The sequence below is a fragment of the Filicampus tigris genome, chromosome 17 (assembly GCF_054856515.1).
Source record: "Filicampus tigris isolate MCC_2025a chromosome 17, RoL_Ftig_1.0, whole genome shotgun sequence".
NCBI classification, from domain to species: Eukaryota; Metazoa; Chordata; class Actinopteri; order Syngnathiformes; family Syngnathidae; genus Filicampus; species Filicampus tigris.
Window position 1 is genome coordinate 5,778,957 of NC_141233.1, and position 20,243 is coordinate 5,799,199.

The window sequence follows — 20,243 nt, forward strand, 5'->3', positions numbered from 1 at the left end:
TTTCGAGGGTGATTTGATTTGATCAGCCCATTTGCACGATTTGCATAAGTAAATCACTTCCAAGGTTGACTGTGGCCAGATGTGTCGGAGATGACACCCAAAATGAGTACATCAATATGGAAGTAAAGAGTGCCACTTACTTGGCTCACTTTGTGAGTAAATATTATTATTACATATTATTTTTGGACAGGACTCCAATAAATGTAGATAAAGCACTATCCTTAATTATAAAAACTACATCATAACCCTCAAATTAATTTAAATATGAACCCTGGCTGCCCCAAAGTACGACCTACATTATTGTAGCAAGATGAATCCTCCTCTTCTTTTCCTCTGCAAGCTGCTCTGAAGTGAAGGATAAATTCTTTGTACTAGTGTGGGAAAACACCAGACCAAGGTTGTTAGTCATACAGTGAAAGAATGAAAACACACCAAAACTATCCTTCAACACTTTTACCTCAGCTTTCTGCCGTGCATGGCTTGTATTATCATCTTTTTGTGGATACGATTTTGGCCTTTTCTTCTCAATGGAGGGCTTTACTGTAGCTAATAGTGCAACCATAATGGTAGATCTGGCAGTTGGATGCAAGACTGCACATCAGCTCCATTTGAGAATCTTAAGAGAGCCATGGCAAGTCTCCCAAAACAAGATCTGTTCATGACTGCGGACGCAGTGCAGCTGGACTTAGCCTGGCTTTGCTAAGAGTTTTGTGGTTTTATCAGCAGTGGTAGTAACAGGTCTTTCAATGTGTAGTTTGTAAAGAACAAATCATGTGTTGAGAAACTTGCCATGGATAGTATAAATTGTACTGCACAGTGGAACAGTACATGTGTGTCGACCATGAAGTTTCTCAAATTGGCGCTGAACTGCAGTCGGACACAGTAAAACTTATTGGCAGGCAGCAATTTTGCAATGCTGCTCTGCGAGCCACAGGGAAGTGGAAGAAAAACTATAAAGCCTGAGCTGTCAAATGTTGATGGCCTCAAACTAAATAGAAAAAGGGAGTGTATAGGAAATTTTGAGACACCTGTATTATAATATACAGTAATCCATTAATGCATTCATCAGGTGACTTGGGGCGAGTAGGGTACACACTGGACTTTTCTCCAAACATTCGCAGGGCATAGTTTACCTTATTTTAGTGTTATTACAGTTGTCGATTCTATTTCTCAGGTTATGTTAATTTAAAAACATATCTGTATTGTTAATGAATTTTAAAAGTACATTTATACGTGATTTAAATATATACCATCGTATTTTTAAATTAAAACGTATATTTGACTTTATTATTATTATTATTGTTATTACTATTATTATTATTATTATTATTATTATTATTATTATTATTATTATTATCCTGTACACTAGTATAAGATACTTGAAGTGAGCGATACGATATGATTATCAGCCGCCCAGCTATCGCGAGATTCGGCGAGACTATAAGTTAAGGGAACATGGCGACGTCTCATTTGCTAAAGGTAGGAGCCCACTCCAATTTAATTAATTACCACTTATCGGCCGCCGAAATGCGTGTCACCCGTGAGCCGTCACGTCGCCGTGAGAGTCTCCCGCTTCCGGAAGACCCCCGTCTGCGTACCACCGCCAGCGTTATCCGCTTTGACGCCGGCGCGGGGAGCATTTTAACTTGGCTAGCATTAGCTCCCTGCCAGAGATTTAGCTCAATGGCAAAGCTACCACATTAGCTTCTTTAATGAGGGCACTGGGGACAGCGGTAACATGCGAAGGGCGGAAGGAAGGTAGGAAGGCCCCGTTGTGAGGGGTCCGCGTAACCCGCCGGGATGTGTTTTTGTCCGTGCGACCCCACGTAGGAGCCGCGATGTCATCTGTCAAGTCAGTCAGGCACACACAGGAATCTGCAGCTGACTGGCTGGCCCCCTTCAAACCCACGCTAAGGGCTGCCAAAAGGCAACTGGCGGGGGTATTTTCTGCACACTGAGCCGCCACTAAACCCCCTCACTGGCGTCAAATGCAGTCTGACAGTCACCTATTTGGCTTAGTTCTAAAATCAATAATCATGCATATCGAGAGGCTGCATAGGTAGTTACTTCTGTTTTTTCATAATGGGGAGTTGCAAAGTACTAAAGGCATGCATGCTTTTCTTAAGAATCCCCTCTTCAGTGATATATTTGATGTATTTTTTCGGCTAGCCACAGCCTTTAAGACAGAGGATCTCAAACTTATTTATAAGGGAGATTTTCCCCCCCATAATTCTTCTCTTTAAACTTACACAAATCAAAACATTGTAGATGCCATCTCGCCTAAATACGATGGGAAGTTTTGAAATTTTCAACATTTATTTATTCTGGAGAGTTTTAACTTTCTTTTTTAATTTCTTCATTCATTCCCAAACCCTTATTCTCCTTTTTAAAAGATCCACAAATATTGCCCCACCTCTTGCCCCAAAGTCGGCTCCAAACGAATGAGGACAAGTGCTCTAGTAAACAGATGGATGTAACCGACATGAAATAATTGTATTAAGTTTGTTGAGTGCCAGTCAGTCTAATATAGTTTGGAGGGGAGTTCCTCAGAGAAGTGTTTTAAGTACAGTCATTTTTTTCCTATGATCTAAGTCTATTTGCCTCTTTACTTTAGTGCATATTTTGCATAATTGACAAGTGGTTAGCGCGTCTGCCTCACAGTTCCGTGGGGTTAGGGGTAATAATTTTGACTTCAGACTTCTTGTGTGGTGTTTGCATGTTCTCTCTGTGCTTCATTAATAACTCAATTATCTATGAGTGTGAATGTTTGTTTGTCGAAATGCATCCTGAAATTAGCCATATAGAAACCACAGTTCCATATTCACCATATTATCACTAATGTAACTTATGACTTTTCTTCCTTCCCAGAACAAAGGCTCCCTTCAATTTGAGGATAAATGGGACCTGATGCGTCCCATCGTACTAAAGCTGTTACGGCAAGAGTCGGTCACCAAGCAGCAGTGGTTCGACCTTTTCTCGTGAGTTTGGCCTAATGAAAAAATGTTAATCCCTACGGGAAACTTTAGGTTAGGTGACGTCTTTTCCTTCCTCAGAGACGTCCATGCCGTCTGCCTGTGGGATGACAAAGGTCCCGCCAAAATCCACCAGGCTCTTAAAGAAGACATCCTAGACTTCATCAAACAAGCACAAGCAGTAAGCCTGAGACAACAATGGCGGATATATCACTTTCACATTACATCTTCTCACTTTTAATGTCAAACTTATTTTTATTAATGCGTGGATGGATTGATGCCTTCCCTCTACATTCTAACACACTGGCATATTTCCCACTGTGCTTTGCTCATTAAAGCTGCTTGTTATAGTGATACTACTGTGAACCGAATATTAAAATAGAAAAACATTCCAAAGAGCATCAACTACAATAAGTAAAGCAGTGTATATTAGGGCTGCCATGATTAGTCGACTAATCACAACGACGTCGACTATCAAAATCGTCGACAATTAATTTTAATCGTCGACGCGTCATTTATTTATATATTTGGTACATTGTTTTCCTTTCGAGACTGCCGCGTCTGGCTCTTCTTCCGCTGGCTGTTTTCCTATCTGCAACGCACATGCGCAGTGGTAGTAATCCGGGTGATGTAAACAGAAGCATTGTGGGTAAAGTAGTGTAAGCCTTACACTGTAAGGGCTAATTCGTGTTGGTAACAGAGTCCGAAAGTTACGGCGCATTTCACCAAATATACTCAATACAATGCAAACCTGCCTGTCATGGCAGCACGATGGGGATGTCCAATAATTTTAAAAAAGAAATCAAGTTATGGCTTGTGCCTGATTTCATATCTGACATAGGCACAGTTGTGTCTAGAAGCTAGCTGCAGTTAGCATACACACGTTACGGTGTGTTTGATGTAACGCTCGTATTTGGTACGCTAACATGTCGTAGCATCTTCTGTGGATTAAGCAGCCATTATTCAGTAAACTCGCGTTGATTAACAACCAAAACTCTGTGTGTTTATGCCCGTGGTGGACATCAAAGCAGGAAGCGCACGCTTGCTGTCTCTGTTGCGAACGGAGTGATGCATTCATGAACTGGGAAATATCAGCACTCAACACAAAAACGACATTTGTGCCATTCATCGGCATCACATAACAATAAAATCCATAATTAAGTTTGTTGTAATGTAATATGTTATAGTCCAAAAAAAAAAGGTCTTCCTTTTTTTTGTTACAGGTGCATACCACATTTTGATTGTGTAGATCAATTCACTACTTTTAAATTATGCATACTAGTGAAAAGAATAACAAAACCTTTTTGATAAAGTTTAAATTAACACAACATTAAAAACCAATACAAGTGTTTATTTTAGTTTTATTTAGCAGAGCATTTGCCCAATTTACTCCTCTGATTTCACTACCTTCCGTTAAAAAAAAAGTCTTGGTGCCTAAGAAGAGTGAAATATGTATACAAGTGCTGCTTTTTGTATTCATAGATAATTTCACTGTATTAGTGCAACTCTGCATCGTGTATAGTTTTGGTTCAATTTTAAAACGCACTAAAGAATTACAGCTAAACATTTTAAGGCCAGAGTATCGCCATCAATTTAAGTCGCTCCTTTATTTATAAACATATCAGGAATGATGGCTTAAGTTGCAAAGTTTAAAACAAGTTGAATGTACTATCATCTTGTCTTCATGATTAGTTTGTACATAAAGAATTTAAGCTGTAAGCGAATGATGCTTATTATAAGAGCAGCAGCTTGCTGTTGCGATTTATATATTATCCCATTAGTCGACTAATCGCGACTACTGTTAGTGATTAGTCGACTACCAAAATAATCGTTTGTGGCAGTCCTAGTGTATATTAGATGGACAGCCACTATTTGATAGAAGTGAATGTTGTTTTTTGAAGGAGACATTTAATTGGCCTGTGGCATTTTATTCAAGCGACCGATGGCACCAAGCAAATTAAACGTCAGCTTTACAAATGCGTCTAGCCTGCAGGAGGTTTGCATTCTGGTAATGATTTTTGTGAGCAATCGTATGTATGAATTGAGGTTATTACACTTACCAACTATTTGAAGGTGGCTTTTATTTCTCTTATGTTTGAGAGCATGGTGTCCATTACTAGATGGACAGCCCCCATTCAAAGAATGTTGCTCAGGTTTTTTTTTTGTTTGTTTGCGAAATAGAATGATCCATTTCAGACTTTTACTGTATAATCTCCCTCGGCACACCTGATGATCTCTCAATCCCTGTATTTAAGGGATGGTGCCTTATTTTTCAGGAAAATTAATCCAATGTTTGTCGCTATTTCTCAAAGCGGGTGCTGAGTCACCAGGATGACACGGCGCTGTTGAAGGCCTACATTGTGGAGTGGCGGAAGTTCTTCACGCAGTGCGACATCTTGCCCAAGCCGTTCTGCCAGCTGGAGATCACGTTGATGGGCAAGCAGGGCAGTAACAAGAAGTCCAACATGGAGGATAGCATTGTCCGGAAAGTGAGTGGCTGAGCATTAGTTGAAAGATTGATGGGGGGTATGGTAGTGACCGCCGCTTGTCTTGACTCCCCGCAGCTGATGCTGGACACGTGGAACGAGTCCATCTTCTCCAACATTAAGAACAGGTTACAAGACAGCGCAATGAAGCTGGTCCATGCCGAGCGGCTGGGGGAAGCCTTCGATTCACAGTTGGTCATCGGAGTGCGAGAGTCTTACGGTGAGCACCCACCTACTAGTCAAGTGGATCCATGTAACTGCTGCTTTTTTTTTTCCCTTAGTGGAAAAAGAAGAATCTATTTGGGCTAGGGATGTTCCGATCAGGGTTTTATGACACCGATACCGATCATGGATGAGTGATATCGGCCGATTCCCATCACATTGACTATCTGTATATTTTTCCATTTATTTATGGTGACTGCTATTATGCAATATTACCGGCATCTGAAAAAAAAGCAGCCATATTATTGCTGTAATTTTGACAAAAATCTGTATATATTTTCAAAAGCATAAAAAAATACAAAACCGTTGCTGGCATAATACAACAATTACTCACAAAGATAACTGAAAAACGTTTAGTAACACAGTTTTTAACAGATCAAAATAATCAGCGCTCTCAGCAGACTTAATACAAAAAGTCAAATAAATAACATGCCACCTAAACTTTGCAAGGTTCAGAATCTAATCAAAGTAGAAAAAATAGTCACATGCAGGCTTCACTCGAATAAACTATTCAATGTGTTCCTAAATTGAAAGAACTCAGGAACTTGGTTCTTTGTCTTGTGCATTTACAAACTATCTTGTGCATTTGTCAATGAGAAAAAAGTCACCGTTAATCTTTTCGTGAATTATAAAATGATATAGTGGGTCTGTTGCCCACAAGTGACCTACAATGCGTCTCCCTTTGGCAATAATGCCACTTATACTGCGCTGTGAGAGTAACACATCATGCATAACAAGCTGCAGCATGCGTGCCATCCACCCTAAACTCGGTCGCCCATTTATTATCGGTCATAGCTTTCACCATGTTCCCTGCAGTATCTCTCAATACCACGTGTATTTTGTCTTTTGGAATATGCCTTGTTTCGAACATTGTCATTAAAAGCAGTACGCGAGCGAAAAACTCCCTTGTTAGACTCAACATCGACACAGGACTGACGTCCGAGCTCCATTTAACACTTGTAAAACTTAAACAGGATAATAGGCCTTCTTTTAGGAAACGTCCGATGCAACAATACACTCTCTGGTGGAGCTCAATCAGGCAGAGCTACGTCTGTGAAGTATTTGCGCCCCGGTAGCATGTAGCGAGGCTCTAAGTACGCGAGCAGACGCCGGAATCCGGTGTCCGCCACCGAGACTTGTTGGTCATCAAGTCCGATAAATTTCATTATTTTCCTGGTTATTTGCATTGCCTTTTAACTGTTGCTGTGATATGGGTTTGAATTGGTCAGCATCCGTTGACCGTTAGCTGCCGTCATTGTTGCTGCTGTGTCCGCCTATACTTTATTCAATGAAGTGAGCCTGGTAAACTCACCATAGTCTTCCAATTGCTTGTTCAAATGTCGGATTAAGTCGGCTCTGTTGAAACTTTTGGCCATGCTCCCCCCGCGAGGCACATTTTAATGGCATGTATGACAAGACGCAAACTCCACATAGCAGACGTGTTAGCCTATGTTTGTTAGTGCCGAGCGCCTCCGCAGCGTGCAGAGGGCTAGAATGGGGGGATGGCGCAACACAGCTGTAGGCTGCGAAGCATGAGCTGCGGGTCATCGGATTTTTTGATCTGCAATAAAAGGCTTTCAAATCAAATATTCCGATCATGTAATTTTTCACGAAAATCGGCCGATCATCATCGGTGCCCGATCGATCGGAGCATCCCTAATTTGAGCTGCGGTATTTATTTATTTTCTCCTTTCTGTGCAAGTCCAGAGTGCAGACATTTAATTTGACTCGTCGAAACATTAAGTACATGATGTTCCTCTCTTTCGTTCCCGCAGTGAATTTGTGCTCAAACCCTGATGACAAGCTGCAGATCTACAGGGACAACTTTGAAAAAGCTTACATGGATTCCACTGAGCGCTTCTACAGAACGCAGGCCCCCGCCTATCTCCAACAAAACGGCGTCCAGAACTACATGAAATACGTGAGCTTTAGTCATGATTGCATTGCTTGCATTTAATTGATGTCTGGAAATATATTTCTATCGTCAATATGTGCTCGATTAGGCTGATTCCAAGTTGAGGGAAGAGGAGAAACGTGCACTACGATACTTGGAGACAAGGCGTGACTGCAACTCTGTACAAGCAGTGAGTGTTACACACTAATACACAGAAACTCTGCCTTTTCAATTTAAGATTTTATATCTAATATTTTCGGGCTTATGGCCATCCCCCCGTGGTAAATAAAACAACAACAATTAGTTAAATGACTTGCAGTATTGATTACGAAAAAAATTAAAAGAAAAATCACTGCTTCAAAGCTTTGCATGGAAACATTTTCCACTTGGACCAATGTTAATGCAGTGGTTCCACTTTGTGTAGAAATAAGTTGCCACTTCTTCGTATTTGTGGAAAATTGATTCGGAGTGGTGCCACCTGGTTGATTAATCACTAAATGTTCATTCCAACGTGATGGAGGCATCCACAAATAAGGGCAATGACAATTGTACATCTAGTTCCAGAGGTGGGTGAGCACAAATGAACATTGGTTAAGCTAATGCTGGGCCAATCAATGGCCAGTTCATATTTCCAGAAATTGGTAGATTAAATAATGTACTTCATTTTATTTCACACTTGATAGATGGGGAGGTGTTAAAATATCAATTTCCCATAATATATGCTCTGCATATTATAACCGTCTGCTCTGCTTCCCAGTTAATGGAGTGTTGCGTCAACGCTCTGGTAACATCCTTCAAGGAGACCATCTTAGCCGAGTGTCCAGGCATGATCAAGAGGAATGAAACTGAAAGTACGTAACTTCACTCAGGAGCCAGGAATTAGCCATGACTGAAACCTTCTCACATTGAGTGTCCATTTGCTGTTTTTGCCTCTTTCTGATGCAAAAGAGCTACACCTGATGTTCTCGCTGATGGACAAAGTGCCGAGCGGCATCGAACCCATGCTTAAGGACCTGGAGGAACACATCATGAGCGCCGGCCTTGCCGACATGGTGGCCTCCGCCGAGACCATCACCTCTGTGAGTGCCTCAAAGGAGCCTTCTATGCTTTTTTTGTCCTCTCCTCGGTTTATTTTCAAGATACTAAAAAAAATAAAAACATGGGAGTACCGGGAAACCTTCCACACACACAGCAAGTGCCCCAGTGGGACCCACAAACAGAGAAAAAAACCCACACTTTTTGGGGCCATTGATTTTTGTACTTGTCATCATTCAAGACGTGCATTTCCTCGTTTGTTGCAGGACTCTGAGAAATATGTGGAACAGCTGCTCACATTGTTCAACCGGTTCAGTCGGCTGGTGAAAGAGGCCTTCCAGGACGACCCTCGTTTCCTCACCGCCAGAGACAAAGTGAGTCCCGCGTCGGCCACTGCTTCTTTTCCACTGCATGGGCCTGCATGACAGCGTTCAAGGTGGTGCAGTTTTCTCAGGCTTTGTCTACACGTAGCCGGGGTTTTGCAAATGGCGGATATTAGCCTGCGGTTAGCCCTATCATCCACACGTCCCCGGTGTTTTTTCGTTGAAAAGGCAAAACTTTGCGGATATCTCCGGATTCGCGTTTGGCTGCGGACAGTCAGACCCGGAGATTTACGTCGTCACTATGCGACAAAAATGCTCTGACGTCACTTGCGCGACTTGTGTTTTCATGCGAGTCAACATGGATTCCCGCGGCGCTGCGTTGGTTATAGCCGTTCTCGAGACGCTTTTTACTTACTTATTTGTCCGCAACCAACCACTGCTTCTCTTTGAAAGGTTTAAAAGCAATTATGACCTCTTGTCGGTCCTCCCGAACGCGTTTGGAGCCGTGTTTTTGGTTTCGTAGAAGTGACGTCAAAGGACGGAAGTTCCTTCTGAATGGACAGTATTTGGCTAACTACTACCGCCTAGAGGCTTGGCATGCGTTTGAAAACACACTTCCGCGGTTTTCTGTGGATGCAATTTTTTGTGTATTCAATCGCAGGCGGGGGGGGGGGGAGGGGGGATATACGGTTGTTAAAAAACCCCGCCTACGTGTAGACAAGGCCTCAGTGTCTGAGGCCCCTGGAGTGGTAAAGTGAAAAATTACTTTGTGCTCAACTTCTTCTCACCTCTTTCGCAGGCCTATAAAGCTGTCGTCAACGATGCCACTATATTTAAATTAGAACTTCCCATGAAACAGAAAGGGTAAGAGATTTTTTTTCCCCCTCATAACAAAAAACACTATATCATGGGATTGCACTTACTGTGTTTGCAGCGTGGGCTTGAAAACACAACCCGAGTCCAAGTGTCCCGAGCTGCTGGCCAACTACTGCGACATGCTGCTTAGGAAGACTCCGCTCAGCAAGAAGCTCACGTCGGAGGAGATTGAGGCCAAACTCAAGGAAGTGGTGTGTGTTTTTCTTTTTTGTTTTCCCCCTCTCTGTAGGTGAAGACAGATGTGTCCACTGTTGCAAATGACATGTGCCAAACTGGTTTGTCAGCACAGAGCGCTGTTGTAAAAATGACCCACTAGATTATAACTTTGAGACATTAGCTACCTGTACATACAATGACATTCAACACAATAGCTACTATATATCAAAGTCTTAATTTACAAAGATAATGTATTTCTTCAAATGGCAAGCACCCCTGTAATAGTAGTGGCCAAATTAGTCACCACACAATTGAGATTCAGTGGGATGCATTATGCATTTCTGTTTAAGTTTATAAAGGCAGATGATCATTTCCTTTCCACATTTTGTTTCGCAGTTGTTGGTTCTGAAGTATGTCCAGAACAAAGACGTGTTCATGCGCTACCACAAGGCTCACCTGACCCGCCGCCTCATTCTGGACATCTCGGCAGACAGTGAAATCGAGGAGAACATGGTGGAGTGGCTCAGGGTAAGATCAAATGCAAAAAGTTGGGGGAAAAAAAATTCTAACATCCACTTCCCATCACCAAAGATTTTCTGGCACGTTTTGATCCAAACAGGAAGTGGGAATGCCGGCGGACTACGTCAACAAACTGGCCAGGATGTTTCAGGACATTAAAGTGTCTGAGGACCTCAACCAGTCTTTCAAAGAAATGCATAAACACAACAAACTGGCTCTACCAGGTAAAAAACAAGACAGTGAAGCTGAGTTTATCGCGAGTGAGATACTCCAGACCCGCCTGTAATAGGTCTTATAGAGACCATATTAAAAAAAAAAATTTTTTTTAAATGTCGGTTTACTATTTGTAAAAAGCGCGCTTGCTTCAACCTGTTTGTCACTCCCAGATGAAGTTTAATGTAAAACTTACAAATAAAACAAAAAAAGACTTAAAGTGTACAAAACATAATTCGTCTAACAAACATCCACAAGTTTAATGCAAAAATAATGTGAAACGCTTTAGATGGGCTAACAGAAATTAGCATAGATGTTCCGTAATTATAAACCAAGACAACGGATTCTGTAGCACATGTAAACAGAACATCCATACACACAGACCTATATTCACTCAACTTTGGGAACAACTATTTCAGGAGTTTAGTTGGGGACCTTCTCTGCATTGTCTTGTGGGTCTTAATTAGGCTGTACGTCTTTACTAGGGCTCAGTGCTGCCTGTCTTGTGACACAACTTGATGCTACACTGAAGGATCGTAATTCTAAATTCAGATTTGGCTGTAAATGTCGATTTTAAAAAAAAAAAAAAAAAAAAAAAAAAAAAAAAAAAAAAAAAAAAAAACAATTGTGTCCTAATCTGTGAGAATAGCGGGGGAACACTGTTTTAAGTAGCAGCAATATTCGTCACTTAAAATGTTTTAACCAGCCTCTATGTTTCTTTAGCTGACTCTGTCAACATCAAGATCCTGAACGCCGGCGCGTGGTCACGGAGCAGCGAGAAAGTGTTTGTCTCGCTGCCCACGGAGTTGGAGGACTTGATCCCAGAGGTGGAGGACTTCTACAAGAAGAACCACAGCGGACGCAAATTACATTGGCATCACCTCATGTCCAACGGCATCGTGGGTGTTACACGCAGATCTCGTTTGATTGTGTGGTTGTACATAAAGTGTCTGACATTCAAGCTTAAGACTTAACTTGTTTTTTGCCCCACCCTCCCCCCAGATCACCTTCAAGAACGAGGTGGGCCAGTACGATCTGGAGGTGACAACCTTCCAGCTGGCTGTGCTCTTCGCCTGGAACCAGAGGCCGAGGGAGAGGATCAGCTTCGAGAACCTCAAACTCGCCACCGAGCTGCCCGACGCAGAGCTGCGACGCACACTCTGGGTAAAAAAGACAGAGGGAAGAATGTTTTTTTTTTTTAAGGAGAAGGCATTTGAAACCTTCCAATTTGTGATGCTGGGTGACTTCCAAGTTGTTTTCATTTAAAAGACTATCAACTCCAAAAGACAGTGCTTTAAGTAACATTTTAAGATTTTTAGCCATCAAACAAGGTAAAGTTAACAGCTATGTAGTAAAACTAAAATTAAGTAAAACTACTCACCAACATTGGAAGACGTCTGATTGACACTTATGTAATATTGACTAATGGACAGTAAAAAAGCTTCTGTTTCCATTCTCATGCTAGCCATTATCTTTTCAGCTACGTGCTATTTAGCATCTACTCGTTAAAATAATAGGCTCTAGAAATGGTAAAGAAAATGTATGGATAGATTTTTCGGTTGAATCACTTTGGCGGTCTCTTTATTTCCCAGAATTCTTACCCATCATATCCCCCCGTCCTTTGTTACAGTCCCTGGTGGCGTTTCCCAAGCTCAAGCGGCAGGTGCTGTCGTACGATCCGGCGGTGTCATCGCCCAAAGACTTCGCCGAAGGAACGTTATTCTACGTCAATCAGGAGTTTTCCCTTATGTAAGCATAAGTCTTGAAGTGTCGTATTTCCTCAAATAATGCTCCCTACTCAAAAGGACCTTAGTTATTTGCCAGCTGCGTCACCCTTTCGAGTGAACTTTTCCCATCTGGGGAGTACTGCTGTATATTCCAGATGAGAAACAAATCACCTGTTGGGGGCGGGGTTGATGACATTTCATTCCCAAGCGGGCGTATATTCGCCGCCACAAAAAAAAAAATGTTTTTCTCTATCTGTATAGCCCGGTACTAAATGGGTACCAGCCCAACCTGTGGTGGGTGACCACTGATGTAGATCACTGAGTGTTAAGGCGATTACGATTCCAGAAGACTCTTGACATTGCGTCGCTGCACAATGTTGCGCACCTTCATATATTTCGACCCCTTCCATCATGTCTACCTCATTTCTTGCTGTTTCTCTGTGTTTCTCCATAAATAGTCCCTTTGTATTTAGTTTTAAAAATGCACTTTCACACGACATCAATTGTTTATACCAACAAATTCAGGCCTCCCTTCTGTTAGTTGCCTCCCCCTTTCAGCAGTTGAATACATAACTATGTCTCTGGCCAATATGGTAAATTTGTATTTTTCTTTAGATTTTTGCATGTACTATATATCAAAATAAAATTCAAAACTAAATGTCAGATCATCCTGTACGTTGATGTGGATTCATGTGTTGGTTATGTTTGCATACATATATTTCCAGAAAAAATTCAAAAGTTCAGAAGCGGGGAAAGATCAACCTGATTGGTCGACTGCAGCTTACCACGGAAAGGATGCGAGAGGAGGAGAACGAGGGCATCGTCCAGCTCAGGATACTAAGAACACAGGTACGCTGCCACCATCATACTGTAAAGAGCACTTCCAATTGGGCACTAGCGGTGTTTCCTTCCTGTTTTTGAACGTTTTGATGACATGACGTTTTCTTTGCTGTACAGGAGGCCATCATCCAGATCATGAAGATGAGGAAACGCATCAACAATGCCCAGCTGCAGACGGAGCTTGTGGAGATCTTAAAGAACATGTTTTTGCCACAGAAGAAGATGATCAAGGAGCAGATCGAGTGGCTTATCGACCACAAGTACATCAAGCGGGACGAGGCCGACATAAACACCTTCATCTACATGGCATAGCACAACGGTTTGGACTTTTGGCTTTGTTTCCCCTCTCAATCGGGCCTGATGGACGCTAGAATACTTCCAGGCCCACTCGACCCCGACCCCATCGTTTCCCACTCCCCCCCGTCCTCTATTTAAAATGAAATCCTGTGCAGGGAGGCATGAATCAAAAGACTATTTAAAAACACTTCCTGCCTTAAAGTTGTATAAAGAAGAAAAGCAAAGTCTGCACCTAGTGTTTGTAACTGTTTTTATTTGGGAGGCTGTCATTCATGTTTTGTTTTACTCTTTTCGAAATGCTTCTACGGCTCGCTCCCACCCAACGCTTGTGGAATTCTACAGACAAACGCTGGAGGACCTGAAGGGGGGGAGAGAAACACCCTTGCTCCACTTTTTGTGTGTTTTTCAGTGCGAGCGAAGCCTACACAGCACTTCGAATCCAGCTAGTCGCTTCAAGGCAGCGTGGGGATTGGGGTTTGTTTGTGTTGTTGTTGTTGTGAGAGTAAGTATCACTTAATCAGGACTTCTTTTTTTTTTTTTTTTTTTTGCGTACAGTGCCAGATCGACACGTCACCGCTTTTACCCCCCCGGATTCAAATGTCTGTTTTCTGAGGGGGATAAAGGAAGATGTAGGACGGATGTTTTGGATTTCCAAAGGTCCTCAGGGTTAACGGAGGGCGGTGTCGGAGGTTTAAACCGGGTGAGGAGAAGCCCGAGTCAGTATTAAGTATCAAAAGCTTTTCAGCGGGGTGTACCGTGAGATGTGAATAAATAAAATAAACAGCACCTTAACATGAAAGCGTTTGCCGACGCTCCTTTTTGTCCTACCTTTGTCCAAAAAGTTCCAGGACTAGAGAATAAATCTTGTCCAGAGTCCTTTTTCCATGGTACATGCTAGAGCCTGATCAATATGGTATTTTTAATTCTATTATTTTATTATGAAAGTTACACGAGATTTGCTGCTGTCTCCTCTGACCGCAATTTGTACCACTGTGACTCCTGGAAACTAGAAGGGGCCTAAAATAACCAGTAGATGGCGTCAGAGCAAAACTTTAAAAGAATACTGTAATTGTATTATTTGCTGGTGAAAATGAAAACGTTGGTGTTTCTTACAATTAGAATCTCCAGATTTTTAAAATCTATTCCTTAAAAGAAATTCCTTACTCTGTTTTGTCACATGAATACAATATGGACCAAAAGTATGTGTGAATTTTAATGCAGCATGGGCTAAAAGTATATTTGAAAAGTTAATCTTTCCATTAAGTTTATGGAAAAGAAAAATTGAGTCTGAAGGAGGGAAGAAGGGACGGAAGGAGGTTGGGAATGAAATAACTGATGCAGAAGGAAGGGAGGCATAAAAAGCAAGTTTAGTGAAGGAAGGATTTAAGGAAGTAGGGGTGGTTGTATGAAGAAAGGAAGACGGACAAGTAGGTTCAGTGAAGCAACAAGGTGCATAGGGGGAAAACGGGTGCGACGGAAGGAAGGCAGAATGTTTTGGCAAAGAAAGGATGTGTGAAAGAAAGTCTGAGGGAAAGGAAACAGGTCAGGCAGAAAGAAATGTAGGTTGAAGGAATGATGAAAGGATGCATGGGGAAAAACAGGTGTGACAGAAGGAAAGTAGACAGGTAATAGGTTTCAACGGAGGACGAAGAAATGTAAGCATGCATGAATAAAAACTGTCTGAGGGCAGGAAAGGTGGAATGAAGGAGGTCAGAAATGCAGAGATGTAGATTGAAGTATTTCAGATTTTTTTTTAAAACATGTAAACAGGAGATAGCAAAGTAAACTGTCCCGATTTTAATTAGGCGGCTCGTTTCTTAATCACAGCATATTGCATCCTCTTATTTGTGACAAAGAGCTGAGGGATTACAGCAGGCCGCTCGGCTATGCGCATGCCCAGTCTGTCTCCGCTTCTCCCCCTCAACAGGCAACTTCCTGTAGATTTCTTTAAAAAATAAATTCACAACGACTGTAAGGAGCGGGTAGAAGGTTAATTTTGGGTGCATTATGACTTGCGGCAGTATTGGTAAATATACTAGGGGTTTAATTATTATCTTCTTTTTTTAATTTAAAAGGACAAAGCGTCGAGTTTTGTCCATTTTTAGTATTAATGGTGATGCTAGCTAAGTAAGCTATCTCTCGGAAGTTTGCCACCACCGGATAGGTTTTACTTTTTAAAATATTCTTTCGGTGTTTATAGTTTATTCTCACCTGGATAACATTCACTTTTATCTTCAACTAGTCTTAAAATATTGTAAAATGTTTTATTTTTCTAAAATGCAGCTAATTTCCGCTGTCGCCGCGGAGTGATACATGCTGGCTTGACTCTCGCTTTTCGGCGGAGGAGGCGGAGGAGGAGGAGAGCGGTGCTCCGGCGGAGGAGAGGACCAGGCAGGCAGGGAGCGAGCCAGGCGAGGAACCCCGGCCAGCCCCCCTCCCCCGCCCCCGGAGAGAGCAAGAGTCGGACCCGCTGGACTCCCCACCCCCCCCTTACCCCCGGAGGAGGACCCGAGAGAGAGGGAACCGCGTTGCCACGGGAGAGGCCTCGGTGCAGGTAACCGAGCGCTCGGCGTCGCGCGCCCCCGGGGGCGCAGGTGCTCGCGAGGGGGGGATGCGACGGTGGCGCGGCTCGGTAAATCTCAGCAGAACCGCGATGCTATTACTTACTTGATGCTTCATTTGTTGTAGTCACCACAAAAATGTAAAATAGGGTACAAAACACAAGCATATTCATGTATACACTGCGCATAATATATGTAATATGAGCACTGTGCTCTTATTTTTGTCTATCTTGTGATATTCTTTCTGAAAAGAAGAAGCGAAGAAGAAAAAAAATCACTACTCATAATACTCATTAATATAATAATTTCTAAGAGACATCCGATAATCCAATGTTTTCCAATCTTTAGTGGGCCATGGCACATATTTTATGTTCAAGAACATCTCACTGCACACCACCAAACAAATATGTCACAAAAAGTACAACAGTTTTAACCTAGCCTTCATTCATCGCTGAAATTCTTAACCATTCGCTGTTTTTGTGCACCGTCTTGTGGCGTCATGTTCTCAGGAACTCTGTTGAAGTGAGTTGAGAAGCTTCATTTGGACAAAAATAGTGCCTTGCTGCCATCTTGAGGCACCGTGTACCAAGAAACTCAGTTGAAGTGAGTTGAGGAGCTTCATTTAGACAAAAGTTGGGCTTTGGCTCCATCTTATGGTCTCATGGTCTCATGGTGCCAAGAACTATGTTGGAAGTGAATTGAGGACCTTCGGGTAGACAGAAGTGGTCCTCTAGCGCCATCTTGTGGCATCATGGTGGCAATGAATTATGTTGAATTAAGTTGAGGAGTTACTTTTAGACAAACGTAGTGCTTTGGTACCTTCTTGTGGCATCATGATGCCAAGGAATTATGTTGAAGTGAGTCGGGGAAACAAAAGTAGTGCATTGGTGCCACCTTGTGGCATGTTTGGATAAATAAACCTGTTTAGTGGGGGTCTTATGGGGAGCGAATAAATTTTGACTTCTACATTGTGCAATGTTAAGTGAATAAAGTTTTTTGAAATTTCCAGAAACTGTTAGATTAAAAAGAAAGACAGAATATTGCCAAAGAAAAAGTCAGAATATTAAAGGGAAAAGTGTTATGACATTTAGCGACGCTAAACTCTTGTCAACTCTCGGGAGGCAGACGGCAACTGGCAGTGGGCAAGCAATCAGGCAAGCATGGATCTTTAGGCCCAACCATCCCTTTAAATAACAATTAACAGTTTTTGTGTACATCGTTATGTAGTGTAATGTGCAGTTTCTCCTCCACCAGTGCATTGTAAATGCTTATTTGCATTAGGTCTACCCCAAAGCAGTTGTTGACACACATATATTAGCCTTGATTCAATGTTTATCCAATATAAGTGAACGAATACTCTCTTGCACTGCATACATTATTGTTGACCAACCCTCTTAGGTCTGCTTTATCTTTTTAGCGACCTCGTTATTGTCATAGCCCATTCATATTTTACTTGCTTGATTTTACATTGAGTGCGATGCCGGTGTCGGAAAGGCTAACTGGCGCTAGTAGGTCAAAGACAAGAACTCCTCTACTTGAACACCACGGTTCCATCCGGGGGTGTTTAATAGTGTTATCATGCATAATATCATTTAATTGTAAGAGTTATACTGAGTCGAGTGGTAATTTATTTGAGCGAAGTTACGGTGCTTGCTCGCTGGACGCGAGCATAGCGCACGGTCGCAGGGCCGGCGAGCATGCTCCGTTGAAGTTAACAGCTTCTTCTGTGTTGGTTTAAATGCTTCTTCTTTGTTGGTTTAAACTTCTTCTTCATGTTTGGAGGCGAAAGCGCGCTGCCTACATCACGCACCATGCTGCGATCGGGTTTGTTTTCTCTTTTTTTTTTTCTCGATCAAACATTTTATCGAGGGCATTTTCTATTGATATTGATCACATGTCAATCACGATTGATATCGAATTATCGGCCCAGCCATTATTTATTTATTTATTCATTTATTTAAGTACTTTTTTTCTCCTTCTTCATTTTCTTCTTTCACTAAAGCATTTGTGTGATCTTTTTCAGCCATCTTCCTCTGTGGTCCACAAGTAATGAATTAGTTATTCCACTAAGTAAGTGTATTGTTGTGCACAGCACTGAGAGAGGAGAGAGCGGGGAGGACAGAGAAGACACATTAAGCGCATGCATAGACACACGAGTGCAACGAACAAGTCGGCATTTATTTGGCTGCTGAGATACCAGGGATGGATTTATATATACTTTTTTAAAAGTAATTTTATCAGGAGAAATAAAGCTCAAAATGTTTAATCTTACGAGTAGAACAGTAAGGGGGCTACACTCAAAATGAAAAAAAGATGGAAGAAAATATATTAAAAAAACAATTAAAAAAAATAACCTTACGAGAAAAAAATGACAATATTATAACACTGCATTAGAATATTTTTTGGCTTGGTTTTGTAATTTATTTATCCCGCTAACACATCAGTTCTCTAAATTTTGTCATTTACCCATTCAGAAGATGAATTTATTCATGTAAAATTCCAATTTATGATTGAAAAAACTGCCCTGCGATTGGCTGGCAACCAATTCAGGGTGTCCCGCGCCTACTGCCCGAAGACAGCCGGGATAGGCTCCAGCACACCCCGCGACCCTTGTGGTCGTGGATTCCATCCCGGCTCCGGCCTCCCTGTGTGGAGTTTGCATGTTCTCCCCGTGCCTGCGTGGGTTTTCTCCGGGTACTCCAGTTTCCTCCCACATTCCAAAAGCATGCATGGTGAGTTGATTGGACTCTCTAAATTGTCCCTAGGTGTCATTGTGAGTGCGGATGTTTGTCTCTGTGTGCCCTGCGATTGGCTGGCAACCAATTCAGGGTGTCCCCTGCCTACTGCCTAAATCTGAATATATGCTAACAGAATGAGAAGTTTTATCTACAACTTTGTTTTACCCCATTCAATGTTTCCTGGGAATGAGTGATGCCCCGCTTCTGACACCTCCTCCGTTTTGTACAAACGAGGTCTCTTCTTGCCAATCCCATTCCATCCATCCATTATCTGTACCGCTTCTCCTCACAAGGGTCGCGGGGCGTGCTGGAGCCTATCCCAGCTGTCTTTGGGCAGTAGGCGGGGGACACCCTGAACTGGTTGCCAGCCAATCGCAGGGCACACAGAGACAAACATCCGCACTCACATTCACATCTAGGGCCAATTTTAGAGTATCCAATCAACTTACCATGCATGTTTTTGGAATGTGGGAGGAAACCGGAGTGCCCGGAGAAAACCCACGCAGGCACGGGGAGAACATGCAAACTCCACACAGGGAGGCCGGAGCCGGGATCGAACCCACGACCTCTGAACTGTGAGGCGGACGTGCTAACCAGTCGACCACCGTGCCGCCGCCAATCCCATTCATTATGAAAATATCAATATTAAATGCCACCAAGTTTAGTTTAATGGCTTCCCCTTTTGCCTATGCTTCATTGCCTGGCTGACTTCAGTGACTATTGACCGGTTCTTCGATTTTGAGTCGCAGGGTAAAGTTTTGATTTTTATTTTCGTTTTTTTTTTTTTTTTTTTTTTTTTCTATGATCAATTTTACAGAATGTGGCGTTAGAACACGGAGATGTAACAATTAGAAATGAAATGAAAACACATTTGAATCAGAAAATCAGTTTTGTTGTAACTACACCAAATCATTACATTTTATAACGTACCGTCTTCGTACGAATCCTATCGAGATACGTATGGAATCATCTTTTCCGAGAGATGCTAACCATTAACTTGAATAGTTTGGTCTTTGGAGAGCTTTTACATTGTTACATATTAATCACCATAGCAAAAGCTACAGCCATACCATATCAAGTCAAATCGTAATCCCACTGACTCGAGCCAAAGCGAATCATTTCGCTTGAAGCCAATCATTTCGCTTGAAGCCAATCGTTCCTCTTGGAAAAGTATCTGTATTGAGATATGTACCAAATCATTGGCTATTCTGTTTCATCATCAAATTTCTGTGTGGTATGTCTGTATGCATCATGCTGCCCCCTTGTGGCCAAGATACGCACTCCAGATTGACCAGCACAATGCCCATTAAATTATCACAGTCAGATTTTTCTTCCCCCATTCGTTTGAATTATGTTATTACGATATGTTTTTAAGTACAATATT

General features: G+C 42.1%; 2 protein-coding genes across 3 annotated transcripts in view; both read left to right on the forward strand.

Annotated features, from left to right (window-relative positions):
- The first annotated feature begins 1,416 nt into the window (after positions 1 to 1,416).
- Positions 1,417 to 14,359, forward strand: LOC147133061 (cullin-5). 2 transcript variants are annotated; one of them, XM_086013041.1, is made up of 19 exons: positions 1,417 to 1,479; positions 2,869 to 2,978; positions 3,054 to 3,153; positions 5,285 to 5,461; positions 5,537 to 5,678; positions 7,456 to 7,601; positions 7,684 to 7,764; positions 8,332 to 8,425; positions 8,523 to 8,653; positions 8,876 to 8,983; positions 9,732 to 9,796; positions 9,867 to 9,999; positions 10,361 to 10,492; positions 10,584 to 10,707; positions 11,420 to 11,595; positions 11,699 to 11,860; positions 12,327 to 12,445; positions 13,149 to 13,272; positions 13,381 to 14,359. In XM_086013041.1, the coding sequence occupies exons 1-19, from the start codon at positions 1,456 to 1,458 to the stop codon at positions 13,573 to 13,575; spliced, it is 2,343 nt and encodes a 780-aa protein (XP_085869167.1). In that variant the 5' UTR covers positions 1,417 to 1,455; the 3' UTR covers positions 13,576 to 14,359. The 2 variants fall into 2 exon arrangements, with proteins under 2 accessions (XP_085869167.1, XP_085869168.1); XM_086013042.1 differs by lacking the exon at positions 1,417 to 1,479 and adding an exon at positions 1,524 to 1,758.
- Positions 14,360 to 15,856: 1,497 nt separating this feature from the next.
- Positions 15,857 to 20,243, forward strand: part of capn5b (calpain 5b) — a 32,971-nt gene continuing 28,584 nt past the window's right edge. Inside the window, exon 1 of the mRNA XM_086013440.1 lies at positions 15,857 to 16,114. The gene's annotated coding sequence lies outside the window, so the exon portion shown is untranslated. The remainder of the gene's footprint in view (positions 16,115 to 20,243) is intronic.